The sequence below is a fragment of the Rhineura floridana genome, chromosome 8 (assembly GCF_030035675.1).
Source record: "Rhineura floridana isolate rRhiFlo1 chromosome 8, rRhiFlo1.hap2, whole genome shotgun sequence".
NCBI classification, from domain to species: Eukaryota; Metazoa; Chordata; class Lepidosauria; order Squamata; family Rhineuridae; genus Rhineura; species Rhineura floridana.
Window position 1 is genome coordinate 25,046,457 of NC_084487.1, and position 20,690 is coordinate 25,067,146.

At 43.2% G+C, this 20,690-nt stretch overlaps 1 protein-coding gene across 1 annotated transcript in view; it reads left to right on the plus strand.

The window, feature by feature from the left end:
* Positions 1-20,690, plus strand: part of CACNA2D4 (calcium voltage-gated channel auxiliary subunit alpha2delta 4) — a 270,960-nt gene that overhangs the window by 234,967 nt on the left and 15,303 nt on the right. Inside the window, 3 exon segments of the mRNA XM_061582150.1 lie at positions 176-231; positions 3,574-3,594; positions 14,463-14,580. Of these exon segments, the coding sequence (XP_061438134.1) occupies positions 176-231; positions 3,574-3,594; positions 14,463-14,580 (195 nt within the window).

Below are 20,690 nucleotides of genomic sequence, written 5' to 3' on the forward strand. Positions count from 1 at the left end.
GTACGAACTAAAAGGAACTCCAAGGTAAGTTCTAGGATGCTCCTACAGCCTAATTCAGAGTACAGCATATCACAAGGACTGCCTGGCTGCCTGCCTTCCTGAGCTAGGAAGGCTCTGCCCTTCAGGGCTAGAGTTAGATAGATCTTTTTCTTTTCTCTTTTTACTCTTTTGACAGATTCTTTTTGGAGTTTAACATATCTGGCTTCTGGCACAAAGACAATTTGGCAGATGGTGAGTATGCAGGAATACAGCCAGCTCACAGCACACACATTTTGCAGCCACCAGGCTTGGATGAAGGAATTACTCATAGTAATTTATTTTTATTTATTTATTTATTTATTTTATTAGATTTATATACCGCCCGACTAGCATTAGCTCTCTGGGCGGTGAACAACAGAATATAAAAATGCAAAACATCTCAGATCTCGTAATAAATACAGGATAAACATATATAAAACAATAAATCAAAAACAATTACAACAAAATTTAAAACTAAAACGAGTTACATATTAAAACGCCATAGCAAAGAGGCAAGTCTTAACCTGGTGCCGAAAGGAGAGCAATGTCGGCGCCATACGCACCTCTTCGGGGAGACTGTTCCACAGTTCGGGGGGCACCACTGAGAAGGCCCTAGATCTTGTCACCGTCCTCCGAGCCTCCCTATGAGACGGAACTCGGAGGAGGGCCTTCGATGTGGAGCGTAGTGTACGAGCAGGTTCATATCGGGAGAGGCGTTCCGATAGGTATTGTGGTCCCATGCCGTATAGGGCTTTATAGGTCAAAACCAACATTTTGAATCTAGCCCGGAAGCGTATTGGCAGCCAGTGCAAGCGAGCCAGAACAGGTGTTATGTGTTCCGACCACCTGGTCCCCGTTATTAATCTGGCCGCCGCATTTTGGACCAGCTGTAGTTTCCGAACTGTCTTCAAAGGCAGCCCTACGTAGAGCGCATTGCAGTAGTCCAGTCGTGAGGTTTCCAGAGCATGTATGACTGATGTTAGGTCCTCCCTGCTCAGATAGGGACGTAGCTGGGCTACCAGCTGAAGCTGGTAGAAAGCATTCCGTGCCACCGATGCCACTTGAGCCTCAAGTGACAGGGAAGGATCTAAAAGAACCCCCAGACTACGAACCCAGTCCTTTAGGGGGAGTGTAACCCCATCCAGGACAGGGTGTATATCCACCATCCGATCCGGGAAACCGTTCACCAGCAGCATCTCAGTCTTGTCTGGATTGAGCCTCAGTTTGTTAGCTCTCATCCAGTCCATTATCGCAGTCAGGCAACGGTTCAGCACATCGACAGCCTCACCTGAGGGGGATGAAAAGGAGAAATAGAGCTGCGTGTCATCAGCGTACTGGTGGCAACGCACTCCATAGCTCCTGATGACCGCACTCAACGGCTTCATATAGATGTTGAAAAGCATGGGAGACAGAACCGAACCCTGCGGGACTCCACATTGCAGAGCCCACAGTGTCGAGCAATGTTCCCCAAGCACAACCCTCTGAAGATGACCCGCTAAGTAGGAGTGGAACCACTGCCAAACAGTACCCCCGACTCCCAACTCCGCAAGCCTCTCCAGAAGGATACCATGGTCGATGGTATCAAAAGCCGCCGAGAGATCAAGGAGGATCAACAGAGTTACACTCCCTCCGTCCCTCTCCCGACATAGGTCATCGTACAGGGCGACCAAGACTGTCTCAGTGCCGAAACCGGGCCGAAACCCTGATTGAAATGGATCTAGATAATCAGTTTCATCCAATAGCGCCTGGAGCTGGCCAGCAACCACTCGTTCCAAGATCTTGCCCAGGAATGGAACATTTGCTACTGGTCTATAGCTGTTGAAATTTTCCGGGTCCAAGGAAGGTTTTTTCAGGAGTGGTCTTACTGCTGCCTCCTTCAAACAGCCCGGGACCACTCCCTCTCGTAAAGAGGCATTTATCACTTCCCTGGCCCAACCAGATGTTCCATACCTGCTAGCTTTTATTAGCCAAGAGGGGCAAGGATCTAGTACCGATGTGGTTGCACGTACCTGTCCAAGCACCTTGTCCACGTCCTCGAGCTGAACCAACTGAAACTCATCCAGTAAAACATGACAAGACTGCGCTCCGGATGCCTCACTCATCTGCTATAAACTGGGAGTCTAAGTCCCGGCGGATGCATAAGTTCTTATTCTGGAAGTGTCCAGCAAACTCATTGCAGCGGACCATCGATGACCCTACCGTGTCCTGAGGGCAAGTATAGAGTAACCCTCGGACAACTCTAAAAAGCTCCACTGGGCGGGAAAGAGATGCCTTAATAGTGGCAGCGAAATATTGTTTTTTCGCCACCCTCACCGCTTCCAAATACTGCTTAGTGGAAACACTTACCAGCACATGATTGCATCCATCGGGAGTTTGTCTCCACTTCCGCTCAAGCCGTCTCCTATCCTGTTTCATCGCTCTCAGCTCAGGGGTATACCACAGATACAATTTAGCACAATCGAGAGGCATCATCACCCTGTTGGCCCTGAGAATCTGTTCTCCAGGTTCCATTTCACCTTTATTCAGAGACCCTGGAATATACAGGCAAGGTTTAATATCACTTGTTGCGGTAATCAGGCCATGTACATGATCCATGGTAGGATATCCCACAAAGAGGATAGGAGACCATTGACAAATATCTGCTGAAGCAGTGCATCAATTCTGTTATCTATGGGCATTTTGGTTGGAACGTGCAGGAGAGTGTCAGTGGTAAGACCCCTAAAAGCCTGTGGTATTTTGCCTAAAACAGGGAGCTGGGTAACATATCACCTATGGATCACATGTATTCTGATCAAGATTCACTTGATCTATGAGCTTTTAAAATTAAGAAACTTCACTCTTTCATTTTTTTAAAATGGTACAATTTCAGTCCTCAAGATTGTGGAGATAATTTTGAAAACATAACAGCATTGTAAATGTAAAGGTGGAAAAACAGAGACTGCCTTTAAAACTCCATATCCATTGAATTTCCAAAATATCATTAATTCTATGTGCATTTCAGTTTTTAAAAATGGCAGCAACCATCAAATGTAACACATACATTATGGCAACATTATGTTACTTATGTGTGTTTTAAAACAGGAAGAACAGTTGTGTCCCTCTAGTTCAGGGTGTACTCAGGATATTTTATTTGATTCTAAAAGCATTGCCCGCTCCTGAACTTTAAAGAGTGTGCACCTCAAAGCTTTCAGTCTCAAATATTCCAGTCTTCTTGAAGTGTTGTGACATGCACTTCACATAGGCTTTCAGAGGTCAGAGAAGGATGGAAGGAAATAGACAGCCAAAGACATTTCTTACGAAACGCAATTTGGTTAACTGTGTAAGGCCGGTGAATTTTAACTCTAATGAATGATTAGTCATTAATTAAACATCCATCATTGCTATTGACAAAGGAGAGGGTTTCAGATACTTTCATAATTTCACCATCATGTCATTCTTTTTCTTTCTTCCTTCATTTCCCATACCTTCTATTCGTGCATCTTCACAATACGATATCATCTTCTGGATTATCATGGATCCATCTTCATCACATCTTATGCCATATGATCTGTACAGCCAAGGCTGTTTTCCATCAAGGTAAGTAGAATTGTTGTAATACACCAAAAATACCTCCATTTGCTGGAAACAGGACAACACCCATAGCAGGTTTACCCAGAAATCTTGGGATCAAGTTTCCAACATCCTGTGCAGGATCCAATTGTGATTGCCCAGATGGAAACATGTCAGGCTGCTTGTTTAATTATCATGCTAATATTCACGACGAGATCAGTATATGTCATTATAAGTTTCCATACTTGCTGGTCTAGCTATAACCTTGAATATAAAGATACCCAGTATGGGAGAACCCACAAACTTTGCACAAGCTACTGCTGTTGGCACATGCTGCATATACATCCCTTATGTTACTGGGTATCTTTATATTCAAGTCTTATTAAAATGAATGAATAGCAGCAACTTTTCCTGGATTACTCTCCATGTGAACTCAGATAATGGAAGACTGGGTAACAGGAAAGGGGTGGAGGGGTGGAGATTCTAGCGTACACTGCTAAGATTAAACTTATATTTATCTTTGCAGTTTTGCCCCTACAATATTAATAGTATTTTCCAACAAACTCAATCCATTATAAAAGGAACAAATCAGTTTTTTAAAAGCTGCAAGGTTTCCAAGTGTTCCATCTCCTATTTCCCCATCCATTCTAAATACATCTACACTTTATACGAATGCATAGACCTTCCTATGTAACTTTTCATCTACAATCTGATATTGGTATCTACCATACCTGACCATTGGATAAATTGAGACATTAAGGTGCTGCTGCTGAATTTGGTGCTGTTGTCCCAAAGGTGGCTAAGAACTACCTTTGGTTGAGTAACAGCTGCAAGATGTTATTTCCTCCTTTCAATTGTTGGGGTAGGAAGGAATAAATTGCTAGTTTATAATCAGCAATGCTACCAGTAAATCCAACAATTGTGGACTGTTGAAGAAACAAGGAAGAAAGGACGAGGGAAATGCCACTCATAGCACAAGAGGGAAAACACTGTGATAGTTTTATCCTGTAGAAAGGGAGGCCACCTTAGCTGAGCTCCAACCAGAATTCCCATGTGCTATGATTGTTCTAAAATGGTCCATAATAAGCAGAGGATCCAACTCAGATATGGAGCTCAGAATGAAAAATGAAAGGACATACCTGCATTCTCAGTAGGTACAACATTGACTACAGCTAAGTATAATTTAAGTGAGTAATACTTGTACCATATATAGGGAGGCTAGCTGGGCTTGTGCAGATACCCTGTTTTATGTTCGTTATTGTACCAAGAAGCAATATGCATTGGCTCAGTGACATCAAGGCTATTTCTTAAGCAGTGAGTAGGGATAATTCACTAGAGGTGGGCAAGAATCTACCAGAAGGTAACTGCATCCTGTTTGCAGCATACCATAGGGGCCAGACTTCTACTCAATTAGAACTCATGCAAAACTGTTATATTGACACATAAGAACAGAAGAAGTGCCTGCTGGATCAGGCCAATGGCCCACCTAGTCCAGCATCCTGTTCTCACAGTGGCCAACCAGGTGCCCATGGGAAGCTTGCAAACAGACCCTAAGCACAAGAGCACTCTCTCCTCTTGTGATTTCCAGTAGCTGGTATTTGGAATCATATTGCTTCCAACCATGGAGGGAGAGCATAGACTATCATGGCTAGTAGCCACTAATAGCCTTATCCTCCATGAATTTGCCCAATTCTCTTTTAAAGAATTCACTCCTACAAGAGGCCTCATTGCCTCTTGTAGGAGTGAACTCCACAGTTCTTCAAGCCGAAATAGTCAGGTTCTGATCACCAGAGCAACTTCAGTAGCATCAATCAACTTTCTCATAATTTATTTATGCTGGAGAAGCAGAGATGATTACAGGTGGGCTGAATAAGCAGCTGTCCCCCACCCTTTGTTCCCTGCCCCATTCAGACAAATGCTTGGTGATAAATGGCTTGTCTACAGAAATGAAAAATAAAGGGACTGCCTTTAAGTTAGTAAGATATGCCTAACCAAGATAAATATTATAACACTTTGCACTGTTCACAGAGTTTATCATCATGACTAGCTACCAGCAAATCCAACGACAGGGGAAGGACTGTAGCTCAGTGGCAGAGCATCTGCTTTGCATGCAAAAGATCTAAGTTCAATCCCTGGTGTCTCCAGGAAGGGCTGGGAAAAGCTCTTGCCTGAAACCCTGGAGAGCTGCTGCCAGTCAGTGTAGCCAATACTGAGTTAGATCTGTCCATGGTCTAACTCAGTATAAGGCAGCTTCCCATATTATTATTTCATTATTATTTATTGGATTTTTATCCCACCCTTCCGCCAGGAGCCCAAAAGACTCAGCATAAAGGAGTCACAGAACTGCATAGTGTCTGGGTCCTTCCATGGTTGCCTGGGCCAGCAGCCTGGCTTTAAGCAGAAAGAAAAACTATATGTGACGTTTCCTGACAAGAGGTATCATTTCCCCCTGAATTCTAGACATTAGTAGTTGCAAAGGGTGCTGCAGGGGGCGGAGGAAACCAGAAGCTGGCTCTTGTGGGAGGATAGTGTACCTGATGGGGGGTGATGTTGGAATTTAGATATCCCCCCCCCATGAGGGCTTCTGTTGTCTAATAGGAAGATAGGGAAGGGGATACAGCCTCCTCCTGCAGGCAGTGGAAGCTGGTCTGTTAGGTAAAATAAATCAAATCCAGCCCTGGGGGTGGCACTGTCCATCTGCTTCCTCCTCCATAGTGTCAGTGTTGCCCTTGTAGAATTCAGCAGGCAGGGCAGACTGGAGCAAACCTAGAATTGGTTGGCTCTGCCTGTCATTGGCTTTGGCTCCACCTACTGTTGGCCTCCCCATCACCTCTGGGGAGCAGCTGCCATGAGCGCATGGTATGGCAATCAAGGATTTTTGTTTTTATTGATGTATTTCCTTCTATTCTTTGTTACAATGCTGTGATAGAGCTTGCTCATGGGGCCTATCCATTCCTACCTTCAAAATCCACATTTTCCATATTCGGTTGGTGGCCTTGAGATCCTAACATGTCCTGTTTGTGGTTGGATTATTGTGAAAACCCAATTATCAAGCGTCCGTAAGTGTAGACTCCCCCCCATCTAAATCGTTTTAGCATTGGCCACTCCCCTAAGTTGACCCCTTTTCAGTGATTGGTCCATAATGGTTGTTTGATTTTCATGCTTTTTTGGAAGAGTGCAGAAATGCATAACTTTTTTTTAAATTCCCACACATGCGCAGGTTTGTGGATGTGCAAAAAGCAAAGTTAATGGACCCTCTTCTAAGTGTAAGCAAAATAAACGTCTGGATTGTTACATATAACATAGTACATACTAAGCAGGAATGAACTGTAAGGAAGAAGTAGAGGCATGGGCAGAGGGTGGATCCAACTTCAGTAGTGGAAATGCAACCGGTTATTACGGGGGAAGGAGACAGGGAGCTTGGCATGTGACAGAGGAATACCCATGGACCGCCTATTGCAGGCAAGTCCGCGGGATTGCATCCGAGCACACAGACGTTAATGCAATTGGTTATCAGTACAGGAAAGCATATTGGTTTTTCAGTGGTATTTCTAATGTGGATTTGTGAACATGAAAATCTGTACTAGCTTGCAACTTCTGTTTTCCTCCAGCCCCTTTCAGATTCCTTCTAAGGCTTATAAACCATCAGCAGGAGTCTGGAGGCTCACAGCCCCTTATCAGCCCCACCCTTGCCCACCTGGCTTGATTACTGGTTGGGCTACTCATGAGCAAGCAGCCAGCTTAGCAGCAGCTTCTCAACAGAAGTTTTTGCAACTGCTAATATCTGGATCCTGAACCTCCTACAATTCAAAATGGCTCTCTGATGTCTTTTTTCCAGATCAATGTGGCTCGTGATTTCCAGCATATGATGCTTCAAAAAAGGGGGTGTCGTGGCATTTTGCTCCCTTTTGCTGATGTTACGCTAGTATTAAGTTCACAGTCATCTGTGCAGTGCAGCTGGGGGATGGGAATAGGGAAAACCCTGCCCTAATGATAGCTTCACTGTATCCTGCCCCAATGTTAGCTACTGACTGAATAGTCCTTCCCTCTCCTCAGGCTCAAATGTGTGTAATGTTATTGCTGTGTGTACAAGGAACTATTCCGTCTGTTTTGGGTAAGGGGGAATTCCCTTCTGTTCCAGTTAAAGCATGGTTAGCGGAGGAAGAAAAGGGAGCTTGCAAGAAATGGATCTCTATGTCTTCAAGAGCAAATGTTCTTTGTGACTAAGGCAGAATAATAAAATGGGCAGCATACTGTACACCTTCCCTTCCCTTCCATTCATGCAACACTAACGCATTTCCACCTTTAAAAGCCCAAGAACCAAAATTTTTATATGTAAATTGAGCTGCTGAGTTATTGAGGACATGTAACTGCACAGTTGTAGCTCACAGTTTTGCATCCAGGATAGACCTCATATTTACACCTGAGATATTTTCTAGGTTTCTTTGTAGTGCAGTGCACCCTACTACAATGAAACTTTGAAAATATCTCAGTTGCTAGATATGGTGTCTATCTTAAGGGCTCATCCACATAGCAATTTAGTGTGTGTCTGGTGCTACTTGCATCCCTTTGTAATTTGCATGGTTCATATGATGTTGCAGGCAAGCAGAAGCTAGAACGCAGTTTTCCCCTTTAAATCCATATCAACCCAATCCAATTATAATGCAAAAAGGAAAGGAAACACCATCTTAGCTTCTCTGTGCTCCTCTGTGTAGGCGCTTTGCTTCAATTTTTTTAGTGGGTGGGCTCTCTTATGCCCCATCGCTGGCTCCCTCTCTCTCTCAGCCGCTTGCAAAAGCTGTGGCAGCCATTGCCTACTTTACCTTTCACTCTCCCCCCTCTAATCAGTTTCATATAGTTTCATGTCAATTGCACCCCAACTCTCTCCAGGAGTCTGCTGGGAGAGGCCTGCAACTGACAAGAAACAATTGAACTGACAAAAAACCCTCCCCTTCTCCATGACCAATATCCATACTCTGGAGGGAGTAAACGTGTGAAATTGGGGGCGGGGCCACAAGGAAACAGCGATACTAACCTTTCCAGAGAAACGCCTACTTGTGTGAAAGGAAAACAGCAGATTGGAAGCTACCATTGGGCAAGGAGTGTGGACCTTGAAAAGCTATTGCGTTGGTAAAAGCAGCTTCTTTAAGATGAAGTTAGGCTCCCGTGTGGATAAGCCCTAAATCAGGAACAAGAAACCTTTTCTGGCAGGTGGGCCAGATCCTTTCCTCCACACCCCTGGAGGGTTAGATTTGACAGTTGGGCTGGGTTGCACACCTGTCAATCACCTGATGCCATAGTGACAGAGGCAGTATGCTTCTGAAAACCAGTTGCCGGAAGCCTCAGGAGGGGAGAGTGTTCTTGCACTCAGGTTCTGCTTAAAGGCTTCCCCCAGGCACCTGGTTGGCCACTGTGAGAACAGGATGGTGGACTAGATGGGCCACTGGAATGTTCCAGCAGGCTCTTCTTATGTTCTTATGTTCTTATGACATCAGGTAAAGCTGCACTTTGAGGCCCTAACTGTCAGGGAAACTGTCCATTTTTCAGAGGTTTAAAGAGCAGCACTGGGCTGTTTGCAAACACTGCTTCTTGAACTTCTAGATGCTAAATCTGGGCTCTCCCAGACAGGGTTGCATTCTGGTGGAGAGACCCCTGCCCACCTTGATTATGTCACATTGCAGTAAATCTATCTAATCAGCTGCCTTTATTCATATTTACTGAGTTAGTGAGTTGGGATGTCTCAGGTTCAAATTTCGCCTAGGTGACCTGCAGACAAGCAAGCCAAAGTAGGACAAAGGGGTAATGCAAAACATCAGATGACATATGCAGGCCTGGCCAAATCTTTGCCATCAGGGCCAGATTAAGGCCAACTGATGCCCTAAGCACAGCCCAACAATGGTGCACCCCTCGGCCTTCCATTGCTTAACTGACAAGACGTTAAGACTCAATAAGTGCTGAAGGTGAAATAAGAGATTGAAAATTCAGTTTTCTTCCAGGCCAGACCCCACAACTATATTAAATAAAAACTGTTTTTAAAAAAAATTTATTTAACACTAAATAGCAGTAAGCAATATAAGCAAATTATTTACTCATAACTAGGGCAACAGAAAAAAATGCAAATTTTCAACCCTGTTTTATGCATTTCTTAATAAAATTGTTATAAGGGGGGAAATGCAAATACAAAAATTTATTGAAAACAATTTTTAATCACCCTCCCAAAGATTATAAGGCAAAATGAGATCTAATATTATCTCTACTGAAATTACATGATCACGAGAGCATACTTTTCAATTTTGAAAATCCTCTTTCTACAGAAACCAATGTTGGTGGACAATTTTTCAAAGAGATATTCTAATGGAGAAATATCATTATTTGTACGAAACAAAACATATTTTATTCCATTGCTTTCTAACCTTGAAGATATATAGCATTTCAGCATACATGGATCAAAAGATGCAAAATAATGCTTATTGACATTGTTGCTTACTTATAACTTTATTTATACTTTAAGAAGTTTTCTCCTAGATTTTTAAAGTCTTTGATCAAGTCCTCAAAATTAATCTGGCATAACAAATCTGCTTCTGTACTTAGCAAAAAGCCACAAAAGAATATGGATCATATATATTTATAATGATTAGAAAAACACTGAAATTCATGCAGAAAAAGGTTGGTAAGACAGTCAAACATACTGAACTCTAGGTCTATGTCTGACACCTTCAAACTTTTAAACATTAGTCACTCACCATACTAAAGAAAACTTTAACAATTCAGATTAAAGTCGAGAACGGCAGATAAGGAGAATTACAAAAAAATCAACTAAAGTCGAGTGTGGCAGTGAAAGAGTTGAGAGTTAAGGGCATGACAGGGAAAACCTTGCTTCAGTTGTTCATGCTCTGGTAACCTCTAAATTAGACTACTGCAATGCACTCTACATGGGGCTGCCCTTGAAGACGGTTCGGAAACTACAGCTTGTGCAGAATGCAGCGGCCAGACTGATAACTGGGACCAGGCTGTCCGAACATATAACACCGATTCTGGCCCGCTTGCACTGGTTGCCTATCTGTTTCCAGGCTCGATTCAAGGTGCTGGTTTTAACCTATAAAGCCTTGCACGGCACGGGGCCACAATACCTGATGGAACATCTCTCCCGATATGAACCTACCCGTACACTCTGCTCAACATCGAAGGCCCTCCTCTGGGTGCCTACTCAGAGAGATGCCCGGAAGGTGACAACAAGAAAAAGGGCCTTCTCAGTGGTGGCCCCCGAAATATGGAATATTCTTCCTGATGAGGTACGCCTGGTGCCAACATTACTATCTTTTCGGCGCCAGTTAAAAACCTTCCTCTTCTCCCAGGCATTTTAGTTTTAGTTTTTTAGCTTTTAGCATTTTAGTATTTTAGTATGTCAGCTTTTTTAATATTTAATATGCATTTGTATGTGTATACATATGCTTTAATTTTTGATATCATTAATGTATGTTTAAATTGCTTGATATGTGGTTTTAATTGTATATCAGATGTTTTACTTGTTGTGAACTGCCCAGAGAGCTTCGGCTATGGGGCGGTATATAAATTGAATTAATAAATAAATAATAAATAAATAAATGTTAGCTAGGGGAAAAAACTCTGTGGTGCCCCAATCCCTTGGTGCCCTAAGCACGTGCTTATTTTGCTTAATGGTTAATCCAGTGCTGCTTGCCATATAGCATAAAAGCCTTAATAATACCCAGAAAAAGAAATAGATGGTGTTTACAATGCTTATTGCACCATCTGGCAGAAATTTATTTCTGTGTTAATCCCAGTCGAGGGAGGTTGTGGTAAGATAGCCTGCTGCTTCCATAGTTGAGGGATAAGAACAGTGAATGTGCTACATGGTTATGTTTTAGGGAAACTTGATGGAGAGTGTTACAGACAAAGAAAAGCAATGGAGGAATCGGACTGTGGGTGATTCAGACACTTGCAAACTCCACAGGAGGCACAGATACCATCATGGCAGACCAACAGTAGCTGTAATACCCACTCCCCAGCAGGACCCAACAGGGAAAGGAGAGTCCCCCACCCTGCTCTCACTAGCCCTTAACACCACAAGTCTTCATTTTGTGTGCAATGGAGTTGCAAGTTTTGTATCTTTTTTGCAGCAAAGCAACTCTCACAAAACCCACAATCCTAGATTGGTGAGTGCCAGGGTGGTTAGAGTGTTGGACATGTTCAATTCTCAGCTTGATTCCAATTCCAAAAGTTCACAAGGTTTTACCTTCCTGACAAGGAAGTTGTGAGGATAAAAAGGAAGACCAGACACACTGCCCTGAACTCCTGGTATAGGAGGAGAAAAAATAGGATAGATTTTTTAAAAATAAATAAATCAGGAAACTGTGTTTTATTTTTTATTTCTCACGGCTTCAACTTCTAGTGAGTGACATGGGCACAATATATGTGGGGTGGCATTTGCAATATCTTTTTTTTTCTGAGTTGTCATCACACAAAAGAGTAAATGCCAGCACAGCCATTCTCCATCAGGCTCATGTGCAGCAAATGTCCAGCAGCAATTAGGGAATTCCTGTTTCTGTAAGGAATGTTTACAAAACAGCAGTCTCACTGTTATTAATCTCAAATGCAAGCTTCTGCTACAATTGATGAATGATCAGCTCACCAGTTCCCTGACTTTCTCACAGGTGATCACCCCACCCCATGAACAAATCATGCATTATCAGGGCCAGTCTCAGGTCTGAACTCCTTACATTGTCCTTCAAAATGTCGCAATGGCACCTATTAATTTTTTTTTACAAATACACCTACATTTTAAATGTGTTGACATACAAGACATTTTCATCTTTCCAAAAATAAGAATTGCTCATCTTCTTCTCTCCAAACACAAAAGTAGGACTTTTTAAAAAATCAGATTGGCCAATTTTTTTTAAAAAAAGTTCCAGGTGTTTTGTTTGTGTATTAAATATATATATGAAAAGGTCAGATTTCTTTTTATCATTGAATTAAAGGGCGATGATTTATTGTTATATTCCTCCATAGTTTTAATTTTTATAAATGGCATTATTTTAATGAGAGTTTAGGCACCTCCTCTATGTTATAACTATTTTGAAGTAAGCATAAGGTTATCATTGTCCAGTTGGTGCCACAGAATCCACAGGAGAGACTAAGCTTGAAAAACACAAACCATCAGGAATACCTCTCTTGTAATCCCCATTGTAATGAATGGGACTTGACCTGAACCATATTTTACACACTCCTACAAGTCCAATTTATTTTAGTGTGGTTTATGTAGAAGTGCTTAATGGACTGGGTCCAGAATAATTTATTGCACCAATTCTGCTTGCCTAAATGTACCCGATGTTGAGCCCTTCAAAATTGTTGTGGGGTTTTTTAGTTGCACTCATCCCTCTAAGGCAGGAGTGGAGAAGCTTTGGCCCTCCAGATGTTGTTGAACTGCAATTCCCATCAGTCCCAGCAAGCATGGCCAGTGAAGAGAGATGATAGGAGTTTTAGTTCAGCAACATTTGGAGGGTCAAAAGTTCCCCACACCTGCTGTAAGGCAAAAATCCAGAACATAATTATTGGAAGTAAATCCCATTGTGCTTATCTGTGTAAGCATGCATAGGGCTGGTCTGCATATCTTACATCTCCACCTTTGCAACTGGTCTGTTCCCAAGTTGGATGGAGGTGGGCAGAGAAACTGTGTGGTGGGCTTAAATGTAATCCTTTCTTTCTAGCATGGGCTCCTTATGCGATTAACTGTAATAGCCCCGTATCTGGACAGGGAACATCTTACCTCAGTTATCCATGCTCTGGTAACCTCAAGATTGGACTACTGCAACGCACTATACGTGGGGCTGCCCTTGAAGATGGTTCGGAAACTGCAGCTTGTGCAGAATGCAGCGGCCAGAATAATAACCGGGACCAAGCGGTCGGAACATGTGACACCAATTCTGGCCGGCTTGCACGGCTGCCTATACGTTTCCAGGCCCAATTCAAGGTGCTGGTTTTGACCTATAAAGCCTTACACGGCACGGGCCCACAATACCTGGTGGATCATCTCTCCCGATATGAACCCACCCGTGCACTACGCTCAACATCGAAGGCCCTCCTCCGGGTGCCTACTCAGAAAGACGCCCGGAAGGCGACTACAAGAAAGAGGGCCTTCTCGGTAGTGGCCCCCGAACTATGGAACACCCTTCCTGACGAGGTACGCCTGGCGCCTACTTTACTATCCTTTCGGCGCCAGGTGAAAACCTTCCTCTTTGCCCAGGCATTTTAATATTTTTAATATTTTAAATATTTTAGTATTTTAGTATCTGTATTGTTGTATATGTCAGTTACATGTTTCATCTGTTTGTTTAATTGTTGATTTGATGATTATGTGGTTTTAAAATTGAAATGTAAATTTATATTTTTATTGTTGTACACCACCCAGAGAGCTTTGCTATGGGCGGTATAAAAATTGAATTAAATAAAATAAAATAAAATAAATAGCCCCCTCCCCACTCTCTTTCATATATTCTGGTTTGCAAAATGTCTTCCTGTTTCCCCATATGAACCAACTGGCAATGCCTTTGCAGATTTGTTTGATTCCAACCATAAACTCCTAACAAAAACTGGTTTCCTTCTCTGTTGTTCTTGGCACTAACACCATGTGCACTTTCTAACAGCAAAGTGGCCTGTGTCACAGAGAGTGACATACATTTTACCTTTGACTGAAGGGTGACCATATTCTTCCTTTCCAGGGCATCCTCATACACTCATTCTCCCACACCACCTAGTGGCTTTCAGTATCCTTGAAGTTTGTTTTTAGGTCACTGTCTTTCTGCTGCTTGTTTCTTACCTTCTCACTTATTTCCCTTGCCTGGTTTTTCTCACTCAGCCTCTCTTTCTCTCCATCTCAGCTCACAAGCATAAGAAGCATGATACGCTGCAGCTGTGTGACACAGAATACCCTGTGTTTGTGCATGAGCCTGCCATCAAAGAGACCAGTGGGATCATTGAATGCGGAGACTGTCAGAAGTAAGGAATGGGCTACCCTTTTCACTACCTGTGCCTCTCATGTGTCCCTGGTTAGTCTGATCTGCAGTCTAAGCTGTCATTTTCCTTGCGATACCTGGGATTTTTACCATTTCTTCTGAAGTTCCCTGTAGCTGTAAACGGTTCCAACCCCCTACCCCAACCCAAATGCCTGTTAGGGCCAGCACTACAGAAGCAATATTAGTGGCCGCTGCTTAGGACCCAGCTGCCTCAGGGGCTACTTCCTTCTGCATGAACCTGCCAGTGTACCAAGTTCTGCCTTGGAGAGCCTTTGCCTAATGCAGGGGTGGGGAACCTCAGACCCAACCAGAGCCCAATGTGGCTCTCCAGTCCTCTGTATGTGGTCCTCAGGACTCTCCCTAGCCAAACCCTTCACTATCCTTGCTTCACAGCCTCCTTGAGTATCTTTGCCTGGTTGGAATGTGCTCTGGAACACTGATGATGGCTCCTGCTTGCTTAGCTGGAGGATAGAGAGGTGAGTGGGCGGGCAGGCAGGCATGTAAATACTAGCATATTGTACAAAATGAAAATTTACATTTACTGCCCTGGCCCTGCCCACCACTGGCATATGGCCCCTGGAAGGTTGTCCAGAAAGAAATGTGGTCCTTGGGCTGAAAAACGTTCTCCACCCCTGGCCTAGTCCCACCAACATTGGAAGTGAGGCAGGTAGAAACCAGAGACGGGGCCTTTTCTGTAGCGATGCCTTGTATTTGGAACTGTTCTCCCAGGAGGGTCATCCAGCCCCAAGTTGGTTGTCTTTTTGGCAACAGGTAAACCCCTTTTTATTTTCCTGGGCCTTTTAGACTTTCATTTTTAAACCTGAGTTTTATTGTAGTTCTGCTATTTCCTATCTTAGCCTTACTTAATATTTTTGTATTGTAAACTGCTCTGAGAACTTCTACTAAACAATGGGGTTTTAAAATAAATAGCCCTGATCCTGCATGAATGAATAGCACTATATCCCTATCCTTATCACAGAAGAGGAACCTTCGCTTGGTGGGACAGAGGCCGGGTAAATATTGCAGGATTGTGTTTTGCTAGAGAAGTGTATTCTAGTATTGGAGTGCACAGCAAACAACAGCAGGACGGCAGGGGGAGGAAGAAAACAAAGTTACTGATGGCTTGGCTTGGTGCACTGTGAATTATGTTGCAGGCACCACCCAAGAGGTGCCTGTTACAGGGGCACGACCATGTTCCAGGCAATATCAATTACTGCCTGTAGATGGAAGGGGAATCACATTGCCCCAGCAACTCAATTTAAAAACAAAGCCACAAAAATCCTAAATCTAATGGCTGCTGAAGACTTTTTAAAAATTAAAGTTAGTCTTTATTAAAATTTAAATTTACATGCACAAAATGAGGGGGAGGGAATTTATCCATAAAACCTCCCCCTCCCTCCAAGAATGGCTTTCCCAATACAATATATCACATAAATAAAATACAAATAAGTCTGAGATTTATAGAGAAATAAATATCATCCAATCCAATTGCTGGAGACTATTACTGTATAATAGCATTGAAACAATGAAATAACTTTGGACAGCTCAGACTATCCTGATCTTTGTAGAAAACAAACCATTTTTAGGACATGTGCTTTAGTTTAGAACATTCCTGTTCCAAAGAATTCATACCCATGAATGAGGCCCCCACAGATGTCTTAATTCTGTTAAACAGCCCTTTCCTTGCAGGCAGTCTTCTTATTCACACAAAGCTTTCCCTAGAGTATCATCCCATGTGTGTTTCCCCCACCCCCAATTTAGAGGACTTCCATCACTCATTCTGAAATGCATGCAAGGGCTGAAAGGCTTACCTGCTGTGAGGACTATGCTTGGCCTTCACTAAAATAACCAACTGTGCCTAAACACTGGATACGGGCACCTAAGAATTTGAGCATATTGATGCTAGTTCCAAAAAATTACTCAAGTCTGGCTATAAATCGGCAGCTCTGCCTTCAGCCATTATCTTTTCTCCTTTATCCATCTCATGCATACTGTCAAGGAACTGGTTTCAAGTACACCATACCAGAAGCAACTTAGCTTGAATACTTCATCTTGACTAACTGAGCTCAGCCTTGCTCTTGCAACATGTCTCCCTGTGTACCTATTTAGACAGGATGGCTTCTGAAGCATAGAATCATAGAGTTGGAAGTGGCCTGTAAGGCCACTGAGTCCAAACCCCTGCTCAATGCAGGAATCCAAACTGAAGCAGGTGTCCAGCTGCCTCCTGAATGCCTCCAGTGTTGGAGAGCCCACCACCTCCCTAGGTAAATTGGTTCCATTGTCATACCGCTCTAACAGTTATGATGTTTTTCCTGATGTTCAGTTGAAATCTGTCTTCCTCCAACTTGACCCCAGTATTCCGTGTACTGCACTCTGGGATGATCGAGAAGAGATCCTGGGCCTCCTCTGTGTGACAACCTTTCAAGTACTTGAAGAGTGCTATCATATCTCCCCTCAGTCTTCTCTTCTCAAGGTTAAACATGCCCAGTTCTTTTAGTCTCTCCTCATAGGACTTTGTTTCCAGTCCCCTGATCAACCTCATTGCCCTCCCCTGAAAGCATTCCAGTTTGTCTGCATCCTTCTTAAAGTGCGATGTCCAGAACTGGACACAGTACTCAAGATGAGGCCTAACCAGTGACAAATAGAGGGGAACCAATACTTCATGCGATTTGGAAACTATACTTCTGTTAATGTAGTCTAAAATAGTATTTGCCTTTTTTGCAGCCACATCACACTGTTCAGCTTGTGATCAACGACAATCCCTTCTCTCATGTTGTATTGCTGAGCCAAGTATCCCCCGTCTTATAACTGTGCATTTGGTTTCTTTTTCCTAGGTGTAGAACTTTGCACTTATCCCTGTTAAATTTCATTCTATTGCTTTCATCCCAATGCTCCAGCCTATCAAAATTCCTTTGAATTTTTTTTCTGTCTTCCAGGGTATTAGCTATCCCTCCCAATTTTGGTAATCAGGGTAATTGAGGTCCCCCTTACTACTACATCATGCCTCCTCGAAACATTGGCAATTTGCTTTGCAAAAGTTTCATCCTTGTCTTCTCTTTGATTGGATAGTCGGTAGTAGACTCCAACCACCATGCTCCTTTTATTTCTTGCCCCATTTATTTTAATCCAGACACTCTCGGTGGAGCTACCAAGCTCATCCTCCGGTATTTCTGTGCAGGGATGTATATTTTTAACATAGAATGTGATTCCGCCTCCCTTTCTATTCCTTCTGTTCTTTTTGAACCGGTTATATCCTTCAGTTGCTGTGTTCCAGTTATGGGGATCATGCCACCAAGTTTCAGTTATACCTATCAAGTCATATTTACTTTCCTGTATTATGAGTTCCAGTTCATCCTGTTTGTTTCCTATACTCTGCATTAGTATACAGACATTGAAGATCATGTGATTTATGGCCTGGCTTCCTTCCTACATTTTTATGAAGACTATTGCTGGGCCCCATTAGAGCTGTTTTCTCAATTCCTCTTACTGTGCACAAGCCTTTGTTAGTCATCACCACCAAGTTTATGTCTCCCTTCCCCTTAGGATTCAGTTTAAAGCTCTCCTGATGACCAAACACATTCTTCCCAGTCCTTGTAAGGTGGAACCCATCACTTGCTAACAGTCCATCTTCCAGGTAGCATAGCCTGTGGTCCCAGAATCCAAATCTCTCACATTCGTAGCTATTCATTCACACAGAGTATTTTTCTTTCCCTTTCTACTCCTAAGTTCCAGAAGGATGGACGAGAAGACTATCTGGGCCCCAAAGACCTTTCATTTCCTTCCCAGAGCTTCAAAGTCTAATGCAATTTCTTCTTAGCTCCACTTGGCAGTATCATTCGTTCCCACATGGATGAGAAGAAAGGGATATCTGTCAGTAGGCTTTATGAGCGATGGCAACCCTTCCATCACATCTCTAATCTGTCCTCCAGGGAGGCAGTATACTTGGTGAGTCTATGGATCTTCTCAGCAAACTTTGGTGTCAATCCCACGCAGTAGGGAGTCTCCCACCACTAGTGCTCTTCGTTTCTTCTTGTCGTGAGGCATGGTGCCATTGCCTTTGTTGACTGAGCTTCAGCCTCTTACTTGCTATTGCGAGGGTTCTCCTGTAATTCTTCCCCTGCAGACTGGCCTCTAGTTTCAACCTTAAGTGCCTGGAAGCGATTCTATAGTTCCACTGGTGATCGATGTCTTCTTACTCTTCTGCTCCTGTCACCCTTTTCTATAGAGTTTTCTCCACTTCATTGTTGCTCTCACAAGTCTCCTCTTCTGCGTCAATATGCTGTTGGTCTTCCACCTCCTGTTTGCTGTTGTTGTTACAGTGTTCTATCTAGGAACGCTTCATCTTCTCTTATACTCTTCAGTGTGGCCACCCGCCGTCCCAGACCTCTCACTTTTTCTTCCAACAGCACCACCAGTTTGCACTTGTTGCACGTGTACTCCATGTTGTCCTCAGGCAAGAGAACACCTTGCAGGTCATCACCACTGGAGTGTCCTTCCCATCCATAGTCTCTGCTGCCTTTTCTTTCTTTCTTCCTACTTGTATTGGAATAGCCTGTGGTTTGCACTGTCCTCCTTCAGGGTAGAGTCCCACTGGTATGTAGTGTGCCGTACAAGAGAAAAAAGTTTAGGGACCTCCCCCACCAAACTCCTCTGCCAAACTCCTGTTAGCTCTCCCTGTGCACTTGCTCTCTGAAAGCTGGCTCACTTGTATCTCCTCTGGACCAGCTGACACATCTCCCTTGGCTCTGCTCAGTTAGGAGTCAGGAAATAGAATGAAAATTCCCAGCCCACACAGCTACTCCTAGTTGCACTCAGCAGCTATCAGGCCATGCCCCTTCAGCCAGCAGCTATCAGGCCACGGCCCTTCCTATCAAGCTTCTATGGAGTCTTTCAAAGCACACGGTCAGAGTACATGGCTCCAGAGCCCTCTTTGTCTTTGTCTGGCTCTTCCTCCCTACAATTCCTCTGTCAAACTCCTGTTAGCTCTCCCTGTTCTCTTGCTCTGTTTGCTCACTCTCTGAAAGCTGGCTCCATTGTATCTCCTCTGGACCAGCTGACACAGATCCCTCTGCACTGCTCAGTTAGGAGTCAGGAAACTGAATGAAAAGGAAAGGAAACAGCAACTCCTATGAACGTTGGTATCAACATAGTGACTAAAGAGCATGGGACATAAGTCTTAACTTCATTTCTCAGCTCACCTGTGAACTCATCACTCACTCTCTCTCTGCTCCCACCTCCAAACTGAAGCTAACTTTCATCATTAGACACTAAGGGCTAATCCAGATATTAGCATCCTTATGTGAGCTTCACAGCACTAATATCTTAAAGCTTCTTCTCGCATACATCTGTAACATCCCACATCAGCACCATTTTTCACATGGGAATGATGGCAGTGGGAGTCAAATGTTTATGCATTTCAATGGATCAACAAGATAAGAAGCTTTTCTAGATGTTGCTGCTTGTGTGTGGAGTGCTGCTGAAGGGAAGAAATTTTTGGTGGCACTCACATAGGGAATGTAATGTTTAAATGACCTCTGATATTATGCAGATGAGGCACTTCAAGTATTATTATTATTACTATTAAATATAGACTATCTATGAAAGTTGCATTTAGATAATTTCATTAACTCAAGCCAAGTTCCCAGACAGACACAGCTGGCAGGATGGTCTTCAAACAGATTGTGGGGATGACTATTTGAATAAAGCCTCCACAAGCCCACACGTGTTGATCCAAGAACTAAAACTTGAGTGCTGAATATTAAGATGGAATTTTTGCTTTATTAAGACTTCACTGCATGAAGTACTCAATACTCTCAATCTCCCAGTAGAGGGCAGCAGAGGACTGTTGGTCTCTGGCTGCATGCGTATCTATTTAGAAATTACTTTTGATGCATCCTCTATTTGTTAGTCGAACAACAGGTACACTTTGTTTTATGTTAAGTAGAAAGTAATTAATAGCAAGTGTGAAAATGGCACTTAGATACAATAAATGTGAATTCAAGCCCAGGTCCCAAATATTGCAATGTATTCATGGCAAGAGAAGGAATCGGGCATCTTTCCATAGTACTTACAATAACTAAACTAAAACTGAGC